This window comes from Numenius arquata, chromosome 5 (assembly GCF_964106895.1).
Source record: "Numenius arquata chromosome 5, bNumArq3.hap1.1, whole genome shotgun sequence".
Classification (NCBI taxonomy): Eukaryota; Metazoa; Chordata; class Aves; order Charadriiformes; family Scolopacidae; genus Numenius; species Numenius arquata.
This window is the reverse complement of record NC_133580.1, coordinates 19,622,280-19,643,520: the sequence shown is the minus strand read 5'-3', so window position 1 is coordinate 19,643,520 and position 21,241 is coordinate 19,622,280. Positions and strand designations below refer to the sequence as shown.

Sequence of the window (21,241 nt, the reverse complement as noted above, 5' to 3'; positions counted from 1 at the left end):
TATACTCCGAGGATAAGAGTGAAAATGCAAAAGAAAATGCTGTAAAAGAAAAAAAATATAAAAGAATTAGGGAGAAAATGTTCACTCAGCGCAGTGGAGGCTCGTGGAGCATCATCCGGGCAGTGTGCCCGTCCCACGGAGGAATGTCCTCACGGGACCAGCTGAATCATCACCTTACAATAGGAGCTGATCATCCGAAGAGGGATCGGGTAGCAGCGTGTCCAGGCGTAGGGTCACCCTGGACCAGGACCTGTGGCCGAGCCTGCGAGCCCCGGGCAGGAGCATCCCGCTCCTGGGCATCCCTCCGGCATCTGCCAGTGGGGAAATGCCAGCTGAGGAAGAGCAGGAGCACCCACCCCACCAGGAGGACAATCCAGCCAAGGATCCCACATTCACGGGAACATCACCCTCTGAGACTACTTTGGGAGCTGGAGAGAGCAGAAAGGTCTCTGGGAGCCAAAGCTGAGCCATGCCACCAGCGAGGAGGAGGATGCTCAGGGGAGGTTAAAAGGTCCAGGGTGTCCCTGTGTGCTGGTAACCACAGAATTTGGGGAACGGGGGGGGTGGTGGGGTGGCAATCTCTTCCAATTTAGATTTAAGAGCTGGCGAACTATGGAAGCTTTGCTCAGAAAAGGCAAACCAGAAATAAACTAAGTGGAAACAAGGCTTACGTGTTATCTCCTGGTACTGCTGCGGCCAATTTGCTAATGCGAGGCAACAAACTACTGAATGTTCTGATGCGTTCAGGTCCAATCAGAAAAACTCTCTCCTCGTGTCACCCCAAACTAAGCAAAAATTGGGAAAGATAAAAGCCAGCTCAACCGTACACGAATTTACACCTATTGCAAGAAATGTAATGAAGTTCCTCAACACCCACCCTTCGTGCATTCAAACGCCGCAGCGTGGGAGTTGAGAAAATCTTGCATTTCTAATACTTAGGAGCTTCGATGTACTTCGAATTTTTCTCCTATTCCCAGTTTCAGTCACTCCTCCCTTTCGGGAGACTCGGGAAGGAGTTTACAGGTTGCTTTGCACACCAAGGCTGGGGCCCCTTTGCCAACATCATCAGCCTCCAAACCAGAGCCCGTTGGGCACAAAAGACCCCCAAAGCCAAATAAAAACACACGCACACAACACCTCATTAACTTCCACCTCATTCAACACCACGCAAGCCTCGCTTTTTCCAAGCCCAGCTCCAGCTTTGTGCACAAAGAGGTAACAGCAGTAAATCCTCGGGCCCCAGTACCTGCCCGGGAACCCGGAGTCAAGTTCACCGAAGTCACCTGGAACAATTTATTCGCTCTCACAGCCCACATAGCCAGGAAACTAAATCGTGCAGCCAGGTCCCCATGATGGCATCACCTGGAAACTCTGCTGCAAAACGAGGCAAACGAAAACCAATTTTCCCAAAATGGAAATGCTCGATGCCGGCGTTCCCCTCTCCAGCAAAAGCACATCTGCAAATCCAGAGAACCGCTTTCCTGCCGCAGGAGAAGGTCAGTGGCTTGGAAAGTGATGCGGGGAGAGATGATATCGCTGGTGCTCAGCTCGTCTCCCACCAGCCAGCCCTCAGACAGACACCAGCGGAGCAGCAGACGGGTAACTGTAGCATCCAGCAGCTCCACCAGCGCCGGCTCCCGGGGAGCAGCTCTGCCTCAGGAGCTCCTGACTCAGCCACGCTCCCAAACCAAGTCTGGCATCGCGTGGGAGGGAGAGGGACAGGGAAGACAAGGTGGCTCCACCCGGCCACGTCCACACAGCTCCTTGCCCTCCTGCTCCTCTGCCCCCCAGTTTTCCGATGCACTGTCTGATGGGATGACTGAAGCCTCAGCAGAGCAAGCCAAGGAGCGTTGGGACCTCACGTGTGCCCAAACGACCACCGCCACAGTGACTCGTGTCCGTCAGCACAACATTGCTCGTTCACAAGAGGAGGCCGAGGACACTCACTTGGTTTCCCTGCAAGTCCCACCTACCAAAACCAACGTTATCCAAAGGCTCCTACCCCGAGCACGACCAACGGCGACATCCCAGCTCTGAACTCCCCCCATCTCCAGGTGCAACTTGGGGGAGCTCCGGGTCTCCAAGCATCCTCCAGCTCAAAGACAGTGCTTTCGAAGACTCTTTCTTTCCCCCCACCATATTTTACACTTCGGTTCCTTCCCTCCCACACAGCCCTGCTGTCGCTTCACTTTTGTCCTGGTACATGAATGACAAACCATGAAACTGCAGTTGTAGGAAATGCAATGCCGGGAGAGGAAGCGCCTCCCACGTACTACTGACGGCTCCCAGGCTACTACTCCTCCATGGTCCACCCAAAGGGCTCCCGAGCCTCCAGAGGCTGCTGGCCTTGGACTCCCGCAGCTCCCTGAGGGAGCCCAAGACGAGAATGGCTGTAAAAGACTCAGAATTTATATAGGCAGATTATATCTCACTGTAAGGCAGAGCCAGGAGAAACATCACCTTCTACTAGAAACAACCAACGACTTTCCGGTGCTGACGAGAGAAGGGAAACGGTTAAAACATGGTCCCAGATCAGGCTGAAATGCTCAGAAATCAGCCATGAAGAAAAAAAAAACAACAAACAAACAAACAAACCAACCTCCAAAAAAACCCACCCCAACCTTCTGATTTATTTTTCATCTCATGATTTGGGGAATCTTGCTCAACTTGGTATCTTTCTCACTATCTCATTCTAAGGATCTCCGTGGATGCCAAATCACGTGTCCAGACCCTGCAGCTATAACCACACAAGCGTGCCTTTGTGGAGATATTTGGATTTCCTACGAGCATCATACAAAGGTCATCTGCCACGAGCCGGTTAGAAGACGGGGCTCACGCTCACAAGAAACCAGCTTTCACCCGGTTTCATCGCTCACAGGAACCGCTCACCATCTGCGTCCCCAGCCCCGTGTCACCCAGCTCCCCTTGGAGCAGCGTGGGTGTTCCATCGTCGGCGCCAGCGCAAGGAGGATCAGACTGGGTTTTTTAATCACATCCCTTCAAGCAGCATCCTTTATTAATTGACCCTGAGCGCCCCTCCCTACATCTTCCCACCCCATCTGCAGGGTGAGGGCAGAGGAACAGGTCAGCATGGGTCTGGCAGGCAGGACAGTCCCCAGCAGAGCAGGAGATGCTGTCATGGACATCATCCCAGAAGCATCTCTTGACACAACGGTGAAGTCCTCACTTGGGATTTATTCCACACACACACACACACACGCCTCGAGAAATCCCTCCCGCACCCCAAACTGCACTTTGCAAAGAGGTCAAGGAAACTGGAATTAGACCGGAGGCTTTTTTCTTTTTCGGGTCAGTGTGTCTTTTCTGTGCCTGGCCCGGCTCCAAGCGCTCTGCCAGCTGTGAACAAATAAGGAACGATGAGAAGCCTTTGCCTCCTGACAAGGTATGCAGCCTCCAGCGAGGCTCGGAGTCACCCAAGATGCCACCACCTTTATGAAAGGGGATATTTTTTTTCCCCCTCAAAAAAAACTCCCCCCACAACCTGTTCTCCCCACAAAAAAAAAAAAAAAAAAAGCGCAACCCCAAAATAACAAAAAAAAAAAAAGTCAGGGCCCCGCACAGTTTATGAGCGGATCATTGTCCATCAAAGGGAACATCCTGGAAGCACAAGAGCAGCTTGAAGCCCGAGGGTAAGGGATCAGATGGCACGTGGAGGGTGTGCAGCTACATAAACCACAGCAACATCGTCGCTGGGGTCCCCCACGCAGCCGGGCATCAAGCGATGACTACAGACCGAGGAAGGAAGGTGGGAAGAGGGGGTGTCCGACAGAGACACGCACGCTTTGCACACAGCTACTGCTTTTTCTACTTCAGAAAGCGGGGAAGGGCACATCCCAGCCGTCAGGCTGAGATGCAACATCCCAGGGAAGACTTCTTTGGCCCTGGGGAATCTTGAGAAGGGGACCAGCGTCGGCAAACATCCTTCTGCTCACCGAAAACCACCGCCGTCCCTCAAAACGCATTTTGAGCAATGCATTACTATTATTATTGGTCAGTAATAACACGAAGGACGTGCCAGCAGCGTCAACGGGAAACACGGACCCCGACATCCATCAAAAGAAGTAGCGCCCCGAGTCCTCAGCGCCCCTCGTGCAACGAACCCTCTTCCTCGGCAGACGGACCCGGGTCCCGACACATCTCCCCGCTTTGCCTCCGCACCCCGGCTCCGCAGCCGCCCCCCCCACCCCCCACCCCGGGACCCGGGTACCGACCGCCCCCCCCGGGGCCGACCCCGCCGGGATGCGGGAGGCGAGCCGGGAGCCAGGCTCCTTCCGCGGAGGCAGAGGGATACCAGGGGCGAGGGAGAGGGATACCAGGGGCGGGGGGGGGGGGGGGAAGCTCTTCGCCGCCAGCCCTGCCCCCTACCCCACCCCGGCCACCTGTGACAGCCGGCAGCCCCCCGGGACTCACCGGCGGCGGCGGCCTCCAGCAGCGCGGCGGCCCGCAGCAGGCAGTAGTACCGCTCCATCTCCCCCGCCGAGGTGCCCCCCGGCGGGGGACCGGCCGGGGCCGGGGCCGGGGCCGGGGCCATGGCCATGCCCGGCGGCAGCGCTCCCCCGCCGGCACCGCTCCCCCGCCGCCGCCGCCCCGGGCCCGCGCGGCCGCCCAGGCGGGGCCACGGGAATCGGGCGGCCGCTGCCGCCACTCCGACCGCCCCCAGACCGCCCCCCGCACCGCCCCCCGCACCGCCGTCTCCGCCCCCAGCGCCCGCGGCCCCTTGGCCCTTTTTCCCTTTTTTTTTTTTAAATATATTTTTTTCCTTTTATTTTCCTTTTCCCCCCTTCCCCCCCCCCCCGCTTTATTCCTTTTTTTCTTTTCTGTTTGTTTCCCTTTTTTCCCCTGTTTTTATTTTTTCCCTTTTTTCCCTTCCCCCCTTTTTCCTTTTTTCCCCTTTTTCCTTTTTTCTTTTTCCTTCTTTCTTTTTCCCTTATTCTTTTTCCTTTTTTCCTTTTTTCTCCCCCCTCTTTTTCCCTTTCCCCCTTTTTCTCTTTTTTTCTTTTTTCCTATTTTCCTTTCTTCTTTTTTTCCTCTTTTCTTTTCCTTTTTTCCCCCCTTTTCTCCTTTCTCTCACTTTTTTCTTTTTTCTTTTTTTTCCTATATTTCTCCTTTTTTTCTTTTATTTTTTCTTCTTTCTTCCCCTTCTTTTCCCTTTTAAACTTTTTTCCCTTTTTAATTTTTAGATTTACTACTACTCTCCGGAGTGTCCCCCAGCACACCGCCCTGCAGCTGGAGCCGCTCCCTGCCCCAGCACCTATAGCGCTTCTCTAAGGGATAAAAATAAATAAAATAATAAAATAATAAAATAAATAAAATAATAAAGTGTTTTTAATCCTTTAGCAAATTCCTATGAGAACTATATTAAGCCATGCTAAAGCCAAAACTGGCCAGAACTCTCAGCACACCGCTGGCCTGACCCATCAGCCTCAGTTTCCCCGATGCCGAGGTTCAAACGATGCCAGCTCATCCTCGAGAGGAGCTTGAGCTGCCCAGGAAGGCAGCACAGAGAAGTGGATGTTCCTGTTTTTCCAAACAACCTTTTAATTATGCTCCTTACTATAATAGCAGACTTTTTCCAACACTTCAGCGGTCGGGGCTATTAATTTGGGACCCAAGGTCTAACAGTGGCAGTATGAAAAACGCTGTCGTTTGGTAGACCGTGTCCCTTCTTATGCTGATAGAGAATTTTTCAAGGAAAAAACTCCACATTCAGTTAGTACTCCTTGTTTGTAACACAGCGGATCCTCACTGACTTAACAGTTTGAATAGATGATTTTCTGTCTGCTCATAAAGCTCGTCCCGTGCCCCGGGGAGAGCTCATGTGCAGTTACTCATCAAAAAATCCGGCTCAGGTGCACAGCGGTGAAGCGGGGTTATCAAATAGCCCTATGCGAGGCTACAGGCATGGAAAGACAGCCACGCCGCATTTCCTTCTGCATTCTTATCGCAGGAATGCCTAAGCTGCAACAGCTCCTGCAGAAACGAGGCCCATCCAAGCGCTGAAAGTCTCTTTTTTTTTTTTTTTTTTTTTTTTTTTCTTTTTTTGTTCTACTGTTGCTCCGAGGATGTACCCGGGATTGGAGTGATAAACGCCCACTTCTAGCACCGGCTTCAGGGAAAATAAAGCTAGCCAGTGGAAGATACAGCTATGTTATCCCTGAGGTTTGGCAATGAATCCTTTTCTTGCTCTCTGAAGGGAAGAGAACAGGATTAAGGCTGGCTCTGGACCGGGCGGGAACCCTGCACATCCCAAGGCTGCGCCTCCTCCAGCCAGCTCAGCTGGCACAAGACAACATCAGCCGGCTCTCGGCACGGAAAAGCTGCGTGTGCTCCAACTCAAAGGGATAATTGGTCACGGCTTCTCCTTCCCGTCTTCCCAAAGCTTGAACGGCCACAAAGAGTCTTGTTTTGGAAAGCTGGCTGCTTCCAGCCTCTCCTTCTGGGCATTTCCCGATAAATGGCCGGCTATTCCAGCAGCGGCACCGGCTGCTTGTGTTTTACGCTGGCAGAAGCTGCTCGGCATCTCTGTCTCCTCCAGAGACCAGCGTTACTCTCTGCCTGCCCAAGGAACCAGAAGAGGGAACGAGGAGATGGATAAAAAGGAAACGGCAACAGCCAGAAACGTGGGGTTTTTCTTTTTCAGGCGTTTCCCACCCAGGCCCATAACAATGTTCAGCACCCTCAGAGTGGCACATACACATCTCCCTGCAGCTGGGAAAATCTTGCCAGCACCTCTGTTTGCAGAGATTTATTTCATGTGGGTGCAATTTCTTATCCTTAAATCTTAGGGAGAAGGTGTAGGGAGAATTCCTACTAATTTCATTAATTCTAGATCAGAGGCTGGACAACAAAACCTTCAAAGAAAATCCAAAACCCTTTTCTTTTTTCCTTTTTGCTTTTTTTTTTTTCTTAACAGATAAAAGAGTGACAGGTGCCACTCTTTGGTTTTTAGAAATCACCCTTCAAAAACACGTGTTTTTGAATGGAATGTTGCATTTTACACAACTGCAGGCATCCGAGGCCTCGCAGCGATGGGCTCACCTTTTTGAGACTGATGGGAATAATACCATCAGCTGTTTCTCCCCAGTACATATTTTTGTTCTAACTTGGAAAAAACACAGGTTTGATTTCTGCAACTTCCAGAAGCTGCTGCTTTCATCCTCCAGCGTGGCACCGCGCAGACAGGAGGGGCCGAGCTGTGAGTCCGGCTGCTCCGGCCCCACGGCATCCCCGGAGACATCGCTGGGTTAGAGGCTTCTGACAAATAAAATCCCATCCATCACCATCGGCTCAATCCACCCCGCCTCCTAGTCTCTCCTTCAGAAACAACCTTCCTCTGGCAGTTGCTGGGGCAAAGAGCTTCTGGTTAAATAGGCTAATTTGACTTGTCACCCTCAATTCAGCCCTCTCCCTCAGCTCTCACACGCACTCCTCTGGGTGCCGGATAATTTCCCCAAGATACAGCCCAGCGCTCTCAGCACTCCAAGGCTCAATTATTACAACGTTTTTTTCCCTGGCTTGCCCAAACCCCATTTTTTTACACCACCCGGGAGGCTGCTGCAAACACCTTTGCCCCCACGCCGTCACTTTAGCCCCATCAACTTTTAAAGGCAATTCCTTCACCCACCCCCCTCCTGCCCTGCACGGCTCCATGTCCCCTGCTCAGCCCCCGAGCCCTGCTTGGTCTTTCGTGCCCAAAATCCAATGGGCAAAACGGGCCAGGAAGGGTTTTGATTTTATTTTTTCCGTAGGGTGGTGCTGGGGACTGGGAAAACAGAGCTGGAGTTTGGAGTCAAACTGCTGGTGAAGGGAAACGCTCACCTCTGGAATCAGCACAGCGACATCAAAGTACTCGTGCAGGAGAGCAATTAAGCTCTGGTTGGTTTTCATAAACAGGGATTTTAGGAGGATTTCATGTGAGTGAGGCAGCGTCACCCTCCATCCCCGGGTATCGTCCAGCACAGGCTCATTCCAGGCTGGTCCAGGAGGAGCAGAGCCTCCACAGAGATCCTGACCCCAACGAAACCAGTTAAGCCCACACCGATTTCATCAAAGGACTCCGCTTTCTCACTCTCCCTTTTTCTCTGCCCTATTGTCACAACCCCTGGTTTTGGAAGTTAGGGCGTGTGTGCACCTGCGTGTGTCTTTTCTCCAGGCCACCGGGTATTTTCCAGCTTAGCAGGTTGTCCCCAGACCCGCAGAGATTGCAGAAGCCAACCCCAAAGGCAGCAGGGACAGGGAAGGATGGATGGGGACACCATGGCCCAAGAGCACCCCCCACACCGACAGCCTGACCTTTAAAAAAATCGCTAGCCTTGTTAAAAACCACCTTACAAACCCACATCGCTTCTCCTTCCTAATATGACGGGTTACGCGGGCGTTTTAAATGCTAATTTGGTGCCTTGGGAAACACCCGGTGACCCGTGGCCGTCTCCCATCGCTTACGTTTAGCACATTTGCCCCCGTCAGCCCGGGGAGCCAGCCCGGAGTAAAACCCTCTCCAGCTCCTCGGATGGTTTTCACTATCACTCACCAGGGCTATTAAGAGTCTCAATGCGCCTCTCTGGTTTCCAATAGTACGAGCTGCTTCTTAAAGGTTATAGTTTGTTTTAAATAGCACAGCCATCTGTCCTCCCGTGGCTCATGGGAGCTGAAGAAATCGAAGCAGCCAAAACAGAATTTTTCAAACTGTCAGTTTTTCATTGCAAACATTTCGGTTTGAATCAGACCCGTGTCCTAGGAGAAAAAAAAAAAACAAAACCCCAAAACCAAAAAAAAAAACCACCAAAAAGAAAAGTCTATATATTTTTCTTCTGTATTCTACAAACTCTCCGAGTCTTCCTTTAACAGTTTTGTTGCACTGTTGGAATTCCATTAATACAAATACCTGGCCTGGACTTCATCACCTCCAGGCACTTTACAAACCATGGAATAATCCTCATTTATGTGCATTTTGTCTTTGAACTAAAAAATACTTATTTATTACAGGCGGCCACACACAGAGCCAATGCACAGCACTAAGAAAAAGTATCTGCATGCACATGTGGAATTCAGGCACATGGACCTGCATTATATTTTCCCCCCAGTTCCTAAATGTCAGCTAAAGCGCCGCGTTCAACTCTTCCACAAAGTTAAAGCAATTAATTTACTTAATTCACAGGACTCCCTTCCTTAATTTGACATTATTTTTGAGGGAAGTGGGTTTAGAGCACGTAGGCCAGCTACGTGCAGCCGCTCTTACCAGCAGAATCGCTAATACCTTGCGGGAAAAATAAAAATATACAAGAAGCAATCAGTGTTCCCTTAGGGAAATCCTGCTCCGCATCACAGAATTGCATACGGCCCTGCTGGGATCATCCATTCCCACTGAAAACGTCGACGGTCCCCCTCGTACTGCCTTAGAAAAGCCCCAACTACTGCCTAGGAGCATCCAAGGAGACAAGAGAGACAACAAATATGTATTAATCAGAACAACATACCAAAGTTTATTGATTACTTCAAACAAAAGTTTCTGTAATGAAAAAAGAGCAAGTTGCATTCATAAAAGGTAACATTCACATTCAATTTCCTTTATATAAAGCAACATAAATGTATAAAATTGCATTTAAGTGAAAAAAATGTAAGGTTGCAGTCCTTTGTTTTTTGTTTTTTTTTTTTGCAAGAAGCTGAAAAATGTATCTTCTCATTGCCTGTATATAATTTACATTTTCTATATACTACATGGTTTCAAAAAAAAACAAACAAAACAATTCCATAGCTGGGAAACTGGATAAATGGTGCAGTGTTAGGCAAGTTTTTCAACTCTGTGTATACGAATTCAATTTTAAGCTTTTCTGCGATTCCAAGTCATTTATAACATTCTCGTAACAATTAGGGTTAGTTTTTGAGAAGCAGCTATGACTACACCAAGTTCCTCCGTTATCACAGAACAGTTTTAGAGGGGAATCTTAATTACTTATCTTTCGGTGTCGCTAGCCAGTGATTAAACTTCCACCAATTATCACGAAAAACAAAACCCAGCCTTTTTTCCTTCAAGTTTTTCCACCGAAAAGCCTGTACTGACCTTTTAGCTCACTAAGGAGCACTGTAACAGCGGGGCGCGTATCGTGGTACAGGGACAACAATCACTGTCGGATGCCCGCCACCTCGATGACACCTTTGTCACCGTCACTGCTTTTTCTTCCCTTCTCCGACCCCCCAAAGGGCTCTCCTGTTGCCCTCGATTTCCCAAGTCACCCACAGCAATAGGAATGTCACTTCTGCCATGGCTGAAGGAGGCAGCCCCAGCACTACCCCAGTGCACTAGCCAAAGATCCATGCCCAAGAAAACCTGCATTTCCCGCCCCCCTCCCCCAAAAGAACTGCTTTTTGAGACGTTTCACCTTAATTCCAACCCGCTTGTCAGGACACGTGCCTTGGGTTTGGAGGTACAGTGACGGCGATGGCTTGCTCCATCCTCAGACAGGACTCTTAGAAAGGGGAAGAGAAAGATTTGGTTCCCGGAAGGCTCCGTCTGAAAAACAGGCTGCAGAAATGAGCCCGTTTGAGTGACTTGATCGGGACAGTTCACACGTTGCACGTAGACGGCAAGCTTCGCTCTGCTCCCACCAACCCCAACAGCGAAAACCTTCAGCTGGATTTCCCGGGAACGGCCTTTGACCTTAGGAGTAGAGCGGGACACAAAGCAAACCCAGAAGCGAGGAGTCAGGCTTGGGACCATTCGGGCTTGGAATGGTTTTGAATCACAGGAATTGGGGCACCTCAGCACCCGCTTTTTAAAGGTTATGTAAACACAAGTCAGCAACTGTAGATTTAAGGAGAAAGGTTAAGATTTGGCATAGAGAGCGGATCTTCATTGTATTCATCGCATACGTGATCTGTAGGCACCACATTTTAGCAAGGAAAGTCCAGAACGGGGACAAGGTCTGCAAGTTGAATTCTAGGTCCGTGAAATGAGGTGGGAAAAGGAAAAAGAAAAAAAAAAAAAAAAGAAGAAGAAGAAAAAAAAAGAAAAGCTTTGCCCATGGGACACATGCTGGAAGTGCAGCTCCTTACTTGCATGCAGCAAGGAGCCGAGCCGCGGTGGCGAACATGGTGCTCACGAACACCACTTGGGTGGAGGCCAGTGCAGCGTCTATAATACAGTGGTCCTGTCCGTACGTCCCCTCCCATGCTGGGCGACAGCAGAGCAGCCACCGGCCCGAGGGACCGCGCAGCACACCCCCTTCCTGCTCGGATAAGGCCCAATTAGCAAAGTCCTAACGATGCGCGCCAGCTGATCCGCATCCTGCTTCCACCGGAGTCAAAGACAGGACCTCAGGGGTGGCAGCCAGAGAGCTGGGCTCAATTCTTCCAAAAATTAATAGTTCAGCAAAATTTGACGAAGGGAATGTTTCATCTAGTCCCAAATTGTTGTTTCTTTGCCTGTAGGTGAGCGGGAGCCAAACCCAGCGGCAGCACAGAGCTCGTTACAGCTGGAACGAGATCCCAACGCTTCTCACGGTCGTTCCCCCGTGCCGCTTGATGTGGGGGGGACCTTCACACCCAACGGCGGTGGCACACAGGATGCTCCGTCACTCCTTATCACTTAGCAAAGAAAGCTGCTTTTCCCACATATGACGTATCACAGAATAAAAAAATAAAAAAAAATAAAACCACGAGTCAGGTATCTCACCTCCGCTGGGCACAACCTGAAGAGAAAAGTTCCTACGACCATGGTACAGGTAGATTTAAAAAGAACATGCCAATTTAAAAACCAAATAAAGTGTTAAATGAAATCAGGTTCGTGTATTCCTTTTTTTTTTTTTTTTTTTTTTTTTTAAACCGGCTTCTTTTTCCTTAGTGCAAATAACTCAAGATGCAGTTTTATACGGCTGCAGGTCCACAGTGCCCAGCCCGTGTCCCTGGGATGGTCCAGGGACCGCGCTGTCACTCAGGCCTTTAAAGTTTTGAAGCAACTGCACAGGGCAGTAACGTAAGCACAACCACAGGAGCCCGGGCAAAACGGCTCAACATCTGGCACAGCCCAGCTTTGGAGACTCCTTCCTTCCCCCCCACGAGAGCTTCCTTTCATCACCAACAGCCACAACACGGCGGGGGCTGGGGGGGGAACAACCTTTTCTTCACCCTCCATCAGCAATAAACCCATCAGCAAACTGGCGGCGGGAGGATGCTCAGGCGCTTCCCAGCACCGCGGGTACCACCGTACCCAGAGGAGGGGCACGCCACTGAACGCTCTGCACCATCAGCGAAGATTTCTCCCCCAGTTTTCAAGTATTTCTTCCATGTGCATCCGGCAACCCAGGGCTGGGAGGGGGCAGCCCCCCACCCCACCACCGCCCCTTGCCGAGGGGTCGGTCCCAGCCCCGGTACCGGGCGAGATGCTCGCAGGGCTGCATCCAGCTTCTGAGCGAGAAGAGGGGGGCTCTCCCCAGCGCCTTCGGGGAGCCGGAGAGGGCTGTCACTGGGTTTAAAGTCCGTGCTACTTCTTTGGTCAGGCAGAGCAAGAGATTTCAGCAGCTCTCTGCTGCTCCCGGACAGATCTGCAGCGGGCAGAGGAAGCGCCCCCCGCCCTGTATGAAATGGGGCTGGCATTGCTCTCTCGCACTTCAATTCATGCTGTTTCAGGAGGAATTAATGAGGAATTCCTAAAGATGCTTTCTCAGCCTCCAGTGATGTAGAATTTGGCAGATTTGGGGTTGTTTGTTTTTTTTTTTTTTGGAGGGGTGGGGAAGCCACAAGCCCAAAGACAAACGGGTACCGTGGGGCCAGTGCCCTGGTTACTGCTTTATCAGCACGGCTGCTTGCTGTACTTGGTAATATTAAAGAGGACTGTTAGGTTAAACCCATGGGTTTTCGCCTACAGCATGACAATGCGCAGTGTTTGTACGGAGCACTTTAAAGTATCCCGAGAGGACATCTTTCTGCCAAATTAGTAACAGCATCTTCAGTCTTCACACAACCATTCTCTATACGTTTGTATGAGACTAACATAGGCAGATCAAAGGGGCCAGTCTGCAAAAATCAGAAGGAAAACACACATGTTTTTCAACTGTTACATTCCCAAAGTCATAAACCTTTTTGTGGGTTATTTTTAGAAAAAAAAAAAATAAAACAATACTGAAAATTTTATAGAAGAAGAACGATCAGACCGTGATAAAAGTGCCAAATTTCATTCACAACCAAGGAACGAACAATGAGATGGTAAATCAATTTGCACAACCTGCAAAATGCTGTAAAACACCTAAAATTGGTTTCTGCCTCGCTGTCCCCTGCGGCTCCCCTCCATCCGCCTCCCGCACCAGTCTGCACCAGTATATGGTGGTGGAGAGCACCACCTAATGTCTGCGGGGAAGGAACGGCCGCTCGGCAACGCCTGGGCAAGCAGAATCCTGGATTTATGCCGGATATACTCGGAGCTCCGGCAAGTCTGGCTGTTGGACCTGCTGCTCCGAATAATCTGATTTCTTTAGAAGTAGGAGCGGGTGCAAAGGCAGGAGAGGTTTGCAGAAAAAAAAAAATTGCAGTTTTACATTTGCAGCCGACACCGCAAGAGCTACGTAACACCTCACTAAAAAGCGAGATAGTGAATTCAATTTGGCACTTTTACGTTATTTTTATTATTATTATTATTCTATCAGCTCACTACGATGTTTAAAATCAAGTAAACTCGTACTAGGATGCTCTCGGTGTGTGTATATACACATACAGACACGGAGACATGCCCGCCGCACCGCATGTTGACACACACAGACAAGTACACACGTTTAGTTCTGGTCTACGCAGATGAATTAAAACGGACTTATTTCTATCTTGACAGAACAGCATGCACCCTAGAAAAAGGGATTTTGGTACAGTTCAGATGCAATACTGGAATCATTTTAATAGCTGAGATTTGAGTACTTCACTGTAAATACATCGGTGTTGGCTTTTATAACCACTGTCGGCACGACTCACCGACTGTATTCTCTTAAGTTGTCTGTTAATATTAGACTAAAATATCGGTTATATCGAAAGATTTGTTGACATACTACAAAATATTTCAGTTTGAGAGGATCCATAGACATACAGGATCCTGAAGAGGTTGCGGGGTAGTACAACGTCTCCCAAATTAAAACGCATCCCAAGCATTGCATCTTCCATTCCACAAGGACAGGTGCCCCACACCGACAGTCAAGAGGGTTACAAAGAACCATAGTTTAATTGATTTGGTTAATTGATGCCTTTTAAAACCATCCCAACTCCTTCGGACAGGGTACCTGTTACAACACATTAGACTCATCTGAGAATGTTCTTAAAAGAAGTGGTCTGACAGAAGGTCTGGCCGACAATGAATCAGGCACCTTCCTGCTGCTCTGCAACAGCGAGGCAAAAAGACTTATAGCACACGCGACGCTCGCCCCTGCCTCACGGTGGAACAGCAGAAGACACATATGCACACCCCTTTTCACGCCTAAACCGCATCATGTCATTAATACACCCTCCCTAAATACCACAGTGGTCAACACTGCCTGGGTTTTGCAGTGCAAGAGGCACGGCGGGGAGGCAGGAACTGCTTCCGAGGGAGGAGGAAACCATCCTCCAGCTCTTACAACACATATTTTGACCCATATTTTGAAAATAGCACATCAGATCGGAGATCTGGCAGCGAAACCAAACAGCAGGGACGTGTTTTCGAGGCGCTTGGCTCTGGGGTAGCCCCACCGTCCCCACGGTCAGGGTCCAAGACTAGGCCTGGTTGTGCGGGTTGAGTCCAGCGGCTCATTTTCTTGTACAAAGACCAACATTAATTGGGATGGACTGGGCAAGATGGGCACTTGGGGAGCTCCTCCTAGACCATACAAGCCTGAGCTGTTTTGCCAGGGCATCCAGAGGATGACCAAAATGGAGTTCACTTTAGAGAAGTTTGTGTCCAGTCCACTACCACCAAACTACAGTGTCCACCTCACTGGGACATCCCCAGCACCACCAGCTCACCCACCTTAGGGGCAGCAGGAGACCCAAGGGGAAGAGACAGACGAAACACTTAAGCGAAAGATTTAAATTAAAGCAAAAGGGCGGGGAAAAGCAGGGTTTTGCTGGGCGAGCAAATCTAGACACGGGTTTTCAGGAGTTAGGCGTTAGAAGGAGGGGAAAAAAAAAAAAGCAGTAGAGCAAGCAACGTATAGAGACTCGGAAAGGAAATCACCTTATTCACTCCAAGAAAAGCTGTGATTGCTGGAAGTTTGAGAAAGCATGAAGATAGTGGATGTTCCTGAGGAAGGAAGGCGCTTCGTTACCTAGTTCACAACAGCACAAAAGACAGAAAATTGCAGTACAAGAGAGAGAAAGGCAGAAACCAAGGAAAACACAGATGCGCCTTGCAGTTAAAAAAAAAAAACCAAACCAACCAAACAAACGAAAAAAAAAAACCAAACCAAAAAACTTCCACAAAGAAAATTTAATAAAGACTGAGCAAAGGCAATGCATTGCATTACAGGGAACTCGGGGTGAAACCCGGTCCTGTTGAGGTCAAGGGCAAACGCCCATCGACCTGGCCTCAGTCCATCCTCCCCTTTGAGGGACCCTTGGCTGCCATGTTGGGGGTTCAGGCACCTAGATAACTGCCCTAATCTTGTTTGTTTTGACACTAAATGCTCCCCTTGGGAAAATGATGTTGGTTTTTTGTCCAATATTAAGGTCAGGATTCTCAAAAAGGGTCTTGACTCGAAATCATCTACTTGGTCTTGGATGCCTTTAAAAATGAGGTGTCTGACTACGGTGTCTGACTGCTGACACGGACATCTGGAGCTGCTGTGTCTGCTTCAGGCATTTTATAAAGCTCTTACTCAAAATGTGCATTTAAATGCGGCTCAGCCTGTGTTTAGTTTGGTATGCACATATGAAGAGACTTTTCTAGTCAACACTTACTTTGCTTTGCTAAATGATTTCATAGGAGCCTTTTTTAATGTGTACAAAGTGCTCCTGAAAGCAAGTATTGCATGAGAGAACGGATCTTCTGGCCATCACCTGAAGGCAAAAATGGGTCACCTCTCGGGTGAGTTGAGCTGAGGGCTCAGAAACCCCCAGGTCACCCTTCCAGGTCCCTGTCCTCAAACTGTCCATAACTTCGCCCAGAGAAGCTGTGGCTGCCCCATCCCTGGGGGGGTTCAAGGCCAGGTTGGATGGGGCTTCGAGCAACCTGGTCTGGTGGGAGGTGTCCCTGCCCAGGGCAGGCGGTGGAATTGGATGATCTTTAAGGTCCCTTCCAACCCAAACTATTCTATGATTCTTTGAACTGCCCTATGTCCACAGTTGAGAGCAACTCGCTCCCGGCCTGTTCAACAGGGGCGTCAAGCTAGAAATCATTAAAATCATACTTAGTTGGAAGAAATTACATGGAGCCTCAAAGAATTCAACCACATTTCTTTTACCATCTCTATTACTTTCATCTTTAATGTTTTGGGTTGTTTGTTTTTCTGTCTTGCAGATACATGTTTTACTTCACTGATACTATGCCAAACTTGTACTTCAAATGTTATGGGAGAGGAAAACCTTTACTACTTCGTTGGATTTTTTTATTTTTTTAATTGAGATAACTATCAGTTTTAGATAAGGATCAAAGATACCAAGTTATCCCACGTGAGGAAAATGCACTGAAACCTCAGGGGGTACAAGAGCTTCAAGGAGAGAGGTCTGCTTTGAACCTCACTATGTGGAAGGTCAGCCCATGGTTTCCTGGGACTGGGTCAGACCAGCTGGGCGCTGGTCTGCCAGTACCAGGCTGCTGGTCCAGGGCACAGTTAGCAGGGCAGAAGCCACCTCTGCCCCGGCCAAATCCTGCAGCCGTGCCACTGGGCACAGCGATGGCTGACTCCGGCCATCCAGCTGGAAGCCACCCTGGTGACCACACACTGGCAGCGCTGGCCCCATGTCCCTCTGGCTGGGCCCTACCACTGCCTAAGGACATGGAAACCTGATGGCAAGAGGCTAGGGCTGGTGGGCGATGCCTGCTGGTGCTGCAGGGGAAAAAGAGGGGCTGCGGGAGGAGGGGAGGCGTGGGGATGATGCTGCAGGGATGCTCGGCACCTCTGGGAGAGCAGAGGGCAAGGGACGGGGGGGTGTCTCAGCACAGAGTGAGTCCTGAGCCCAGCAGCGCTGGCATTCATCATTTGCAGGAGTGAGGAAGAAAACTTTCAGGAGAAAAGAGCAGCCCTGAGGAGAAGGACTTGAGGGTGTTGGTGGACGAGAAGCTCAATGTGAGCCGACAACGTGCGCTGGAAGCCCAGAAAGCCCCCCGCATCCTGGGCTGCATCCCCAGCAGTGTGGCCAGCAGGGAAAGGGGGGGGATTCTGACCCTCTGCTCTGCTCTGGGGACACCCCCCTGCAATGCTGCCTCCAGCTCTGGGGCCACCAACACAAAAAGAACATGGACCTGTTGGAGAGGGTCCAGAGGAGGCCACGAAGATGCTTTGAGGCCTGGAGCCCCTCTGCTGTGAGGACAGGCTGAGAGAGTTGGGGGGGTTCAGCCTGGAGAAGAGAAGGCTCCAGGGAGACCTTAGAGCCCCTTCCAGTCCCTCAAGGGACTCCAGGAGAGATGGGGAGGGACTCTTGATCAGGGAGGGGAGCCATAGGATGAGGGGGAACAGTTTTAAATGTAAAGAGGGGAGATATAGATGAGATCTCAGGAAGAAATTCTTTGCTGTGAGGGTGGTGAGACCCTGGCCCAGGTTGCCCAGAGAAGCTGTGGCTGCCCCATCCCTGGAGGGGTTCAAGGCCAGGCTGGATGGGGCTTTGAGCAACCTGGTCTGGTGGGAGATGTCCCTGCCCAGGGCAGGGGGGTTGGAACTGGATGGTCTTTAAGGTCCCTTCCAGCCCAAATCATTCTATGATTCTACGGTTTACACTTTTAAAAGGAGTCCTCCTCCTCAGCAGCAGGGGAAAGCTGTTGAGAAACCAGACAGCTTTCGAGGAGAGCTAGACACTGCAGGCTAAAGGCAGGGTACAAGCCCCCGGTTATTACAGGCGGTGGGCAAATGTGACAAGACTCTGTTCCCCCTGCACCAGCACCTGAGGACATACCCGAGGGGAACATCAGGAGTGTGGTCTTTGGCATAAAAACAAGTAGCTTCTTTTCAGGAGATAACGTAATGGGTTTGATGAGCAGTTCAGGTTGGAAAAGGGTTACTGCACTTTTATGAGAGACTTTATGGTTTGCATCCACTGAAGGCAACTACGGAAAGGCACGGGCTGAGTCTCTCCTCACTACAGATCTAGGCAGTATTTTTAGATGAGCTTCTTGACATTTCTGGCATGTGAAAGAGCAAGATGAGACTCTAGAAAGCCTTCCTCGAGATGCGAGTGGTACACAGTACTGTTACAGATTCATCTGGTGCTTAAGAGGAAGAGAGGTCTTCCTAAAAATACTATAAATACATTATCTTGTTCCTTACCTGATGATTTTTCTCTTTTATATTTTTTAAAACTATTAGAAGAATTTCTGGGAAAAGGCTGATAAAGATCAGGAGAATTATTGCCAGCCACGTGGAAACAGAAGTCAGCATGTGGGCAAATACAAAATACATTCTTTGCTGCTTCAAGAAAGGCCTGAAAAAGAAAGGATACAAATAAATTCTGGTTAACGCGAATTTCCCAAGAAGGTCAGGATCAAAGGCAGATTCAGATCATACTATGAGCAGTAACACATCCCTTTCAGATGGAGCTGGATACAGCCCGCACAGAAACAGTGTTTGACACTACCACCAATTTTGCCACTGTCACCGAAAGGTAAATTATTCACCTTGTCAAAAACCACATCATTTTATTTCAAATTTGGACTTTGCTATGGTTTCTGGTTTGCTTTCGATGGTGGCAATCCAGAGACTCTCGGTCCCAACAAGTTCTTTGCCTCTTTCTCCCTCCCTTGATGATGGAGGGGAACCGACAGACGCGTGAAAAATGCCTCATAAATAACTGATGGCAAGGATCCCAAAGCAGTTGCTGCTTAGCATTAACTCGGAAATACTGAGCTAAGCAGGTTAAACACACCAGCAGAAAACTCATGTATTTCAGTGCAGAGATCTGGCTACATCACAGATCACAATCTCTTGGTTAGGAAGGCTGAAGAGTTAAACAAAGCCCGTGGCCCCCAGTTTAAATATTTAAATCAGTTCCACATCTTGATTAGCGGGTTGCTGGGTCAAGGATCTAGCCCATAAGCCATGGCACTAGCCCATGGGAAAGCCAAGGTGTAAAACGGGAGATGCTGTCTACTGTGAAAGTCAACGTGAACGTCTACTCCAGCACGGGAAATAGAAAACTAATAATATTTGTAAGGTACTACTGCTGTTGCAGGACATTAAGCCTAAAATCCTGGTTGTGCTGACATCAATGAGAATTTCTTCTCCTACTCAGATCCAAGATTTCAGCAGGAAGATCTGTGTTTTCCCCTCCTTATTTCTCCCCATTAAGCTGCCCCAGAGCGCTGCATCCCCCTGCTCTGCAGCTGCCTCATCTCTTCCTTCCTTCTGTACCACCGGGTTTCTTTCCACCATCGATTTTTCCTTGCTTTCCCACACACATCCACAAACGGATGCTGAAATATTTACCCCAAAACTCCCCAGTGAAGACAAGAACCAGACAAGAACCAAGGTCATTTTGGCATCAGAAATGAGCCCGTGGGCAGAAAAGCAAATTGCCTCTTGCCAAAGCCGAGCACCTGGATGACGGGGGAGTTATCTGCTTTTGGGCTCTCTCTTCAACAGGCTGATGGGCCTCCTAGAACACATCTCACCACGCAACAGCCCTCTTCCACCGGCTTTTAGTAGGTGTTGGATGGAGATAACATCCCTTCCCATCCCGGTAGGAAATGGAGCATGGTTGGACACACCCTGCCATCCGTGAGTCTCTGGAGAGCCCAAACGAGGTGACGACTGTAGCCACGTCCCCCGGCAAAGCTAGCGCCGGGCATTCCCCTTGGAAAACACCACGGGAAGAAGAAGAAGAGATACTTGCCAAATGACTCCTCCCCAAAAGAACGAGAAAAACACATAGAAGGCCAGGGAGCCCCAGATGACAAAGTGGTTCATCCAGGTCCAGAATCGGGTATCTAACGCTAGCTGTGGGAACAGAGAGAGAACAGGCATTAGATGAAGAGTGTATTTCACTGTATTTATATGAAATTTCTGACTGCTTTTGCATTAAGGTTGAAATTCTCCAACTAGCTACCTCCCTCCATACGCGCACCGAGGAAAATATTTTCAATATCTACAGATTGGCACCATTGTCAACAGGGAAACGGTGAGTTTCTAATTGTAACCGACGCTTTTTAACAGAATAAATTTGATGCAACCTCTGGTGCTACAGGAAAGAAACGTTCTAAAGGTTCTGGGGACTTCAGTTGCCTCCTGCCACCACCTGCTGTACTGAACCAAACACAAAAGGCCTTTTGTAAGGTCTTATGCAAAGTGTTTGTTCTGGAAAGCTCCGTGAAACAAAGGAGGTTTGCTATTATTTATTTGACAGATGTGCTTTTGTGATCCCTCCAGTGCTTGGCGGTGTCTGAAACAAGGTGGACAAACCCAAGTTCTCTATTGCTCTTCTCTTTCCTCTTGCTGGAACTGAATGCCAAGGGGTGAAACTGTGGGGAAAAAGTCGGCCGTAACCAACTGGAGTTCTCAAAAGAGGGCAAAAAAATAGGAAAACAATTTAACCCAAACATAAACCTCCAGCCCTGGAGGTATTTAAAAGATAGGTTGACATAGTGCTTAGAGACATGGTTTAGTGATGGGTTTTTTTATCAGAGTCAGGTTAATGGTTGGACTAGAAGATCTTAAAGGTCCCTTCCAACCTAGACAATTCTAAGATTCTATAAACACTTATAGACCAGCACAGCCCAGGAATACGGACCATAGACTATGCAAAGGACTGCGGTCAATAAGCAAGTTCTGCCTCTATGGAAGATGAAAAGATTCAAGTGTGGTGGGAAACGTATTCTTAGAAACTTCACCTTCAGCACATTTACCGCAGGATTTTACAGCGTGTTGGAAAATGACTGTAAAAATAAAATGACAGCAAAAATAAGTGACTAACCTTCAGGGTGACGGTGAACACCAGCACGGTGAAAACAATCGTCCCAAAGGTCCAGTTCCCAAAAACCTGAAAAAAACCACGATACATTGCCACTGGCGCCTGGGTCCATCTCCTTGGCGAGGCACAGAGAGGATGCTGAGGACAGGGGTGCAAG

The 21,241-nt window shown here is 49.4% G+C and overlaps 2 protein-coding genes across 2 annotated transcripts in view; both read right to left on the bottom strand.

Annotated features, from left to right (window-relative positions):
* Positions 1-4,531, bottom strand: part of MCF2 (MCF.2 cell line derived transforming sequence) — a 63,557-nt gene extending 59,026 nt beyond the window's left edge. Inside the window, exon 1 of the mRNA XM_074148226.1 lies at positions 4,432-4,531. Coding sequence (XP_074004327.1) covers positions 4,432-4,489 — 58 coding nt within the window. The 5' untranslated portion in view covers positions 4,490-4,531. The remainder of the gene's footprint in view (positions 1-4,431) is intronic.
* Positions 4,532-11,844: 7,313 nt separating this feature from the next.
* ATP11C (ATPase phospholipid transporting 11C (ATP11C blood group)) overlaps positions 11,845-21,241 on the bottom strand; it is a 50,669-nt gene continuing 41,272 nt past the window's right edge. Inside the window, exons 26-29 of the mRNA XM_074148221.1 lie at positions 21,088-21,153; positions 20,011-20,114; positions 18,450-18,603; positions 11,845-13,032 (exon numbers count right to left, since the gene is read on the bottom strand). Of these exons, the coding sequence (XP_074004322.1) occupies positions 12,916-13,032; positions 18,450-18,603; positions 20,011-20,114; positions 21,088-21,153 (441 nt within the window). The 3' untranslated portion in view covers positions 11,845-12,915. The remainder of the gene's footprint in view (positions 13,033-18,449; positions 18,604-20,010; positions 20,115-21,087; positions 21,154-21,241) is intronic.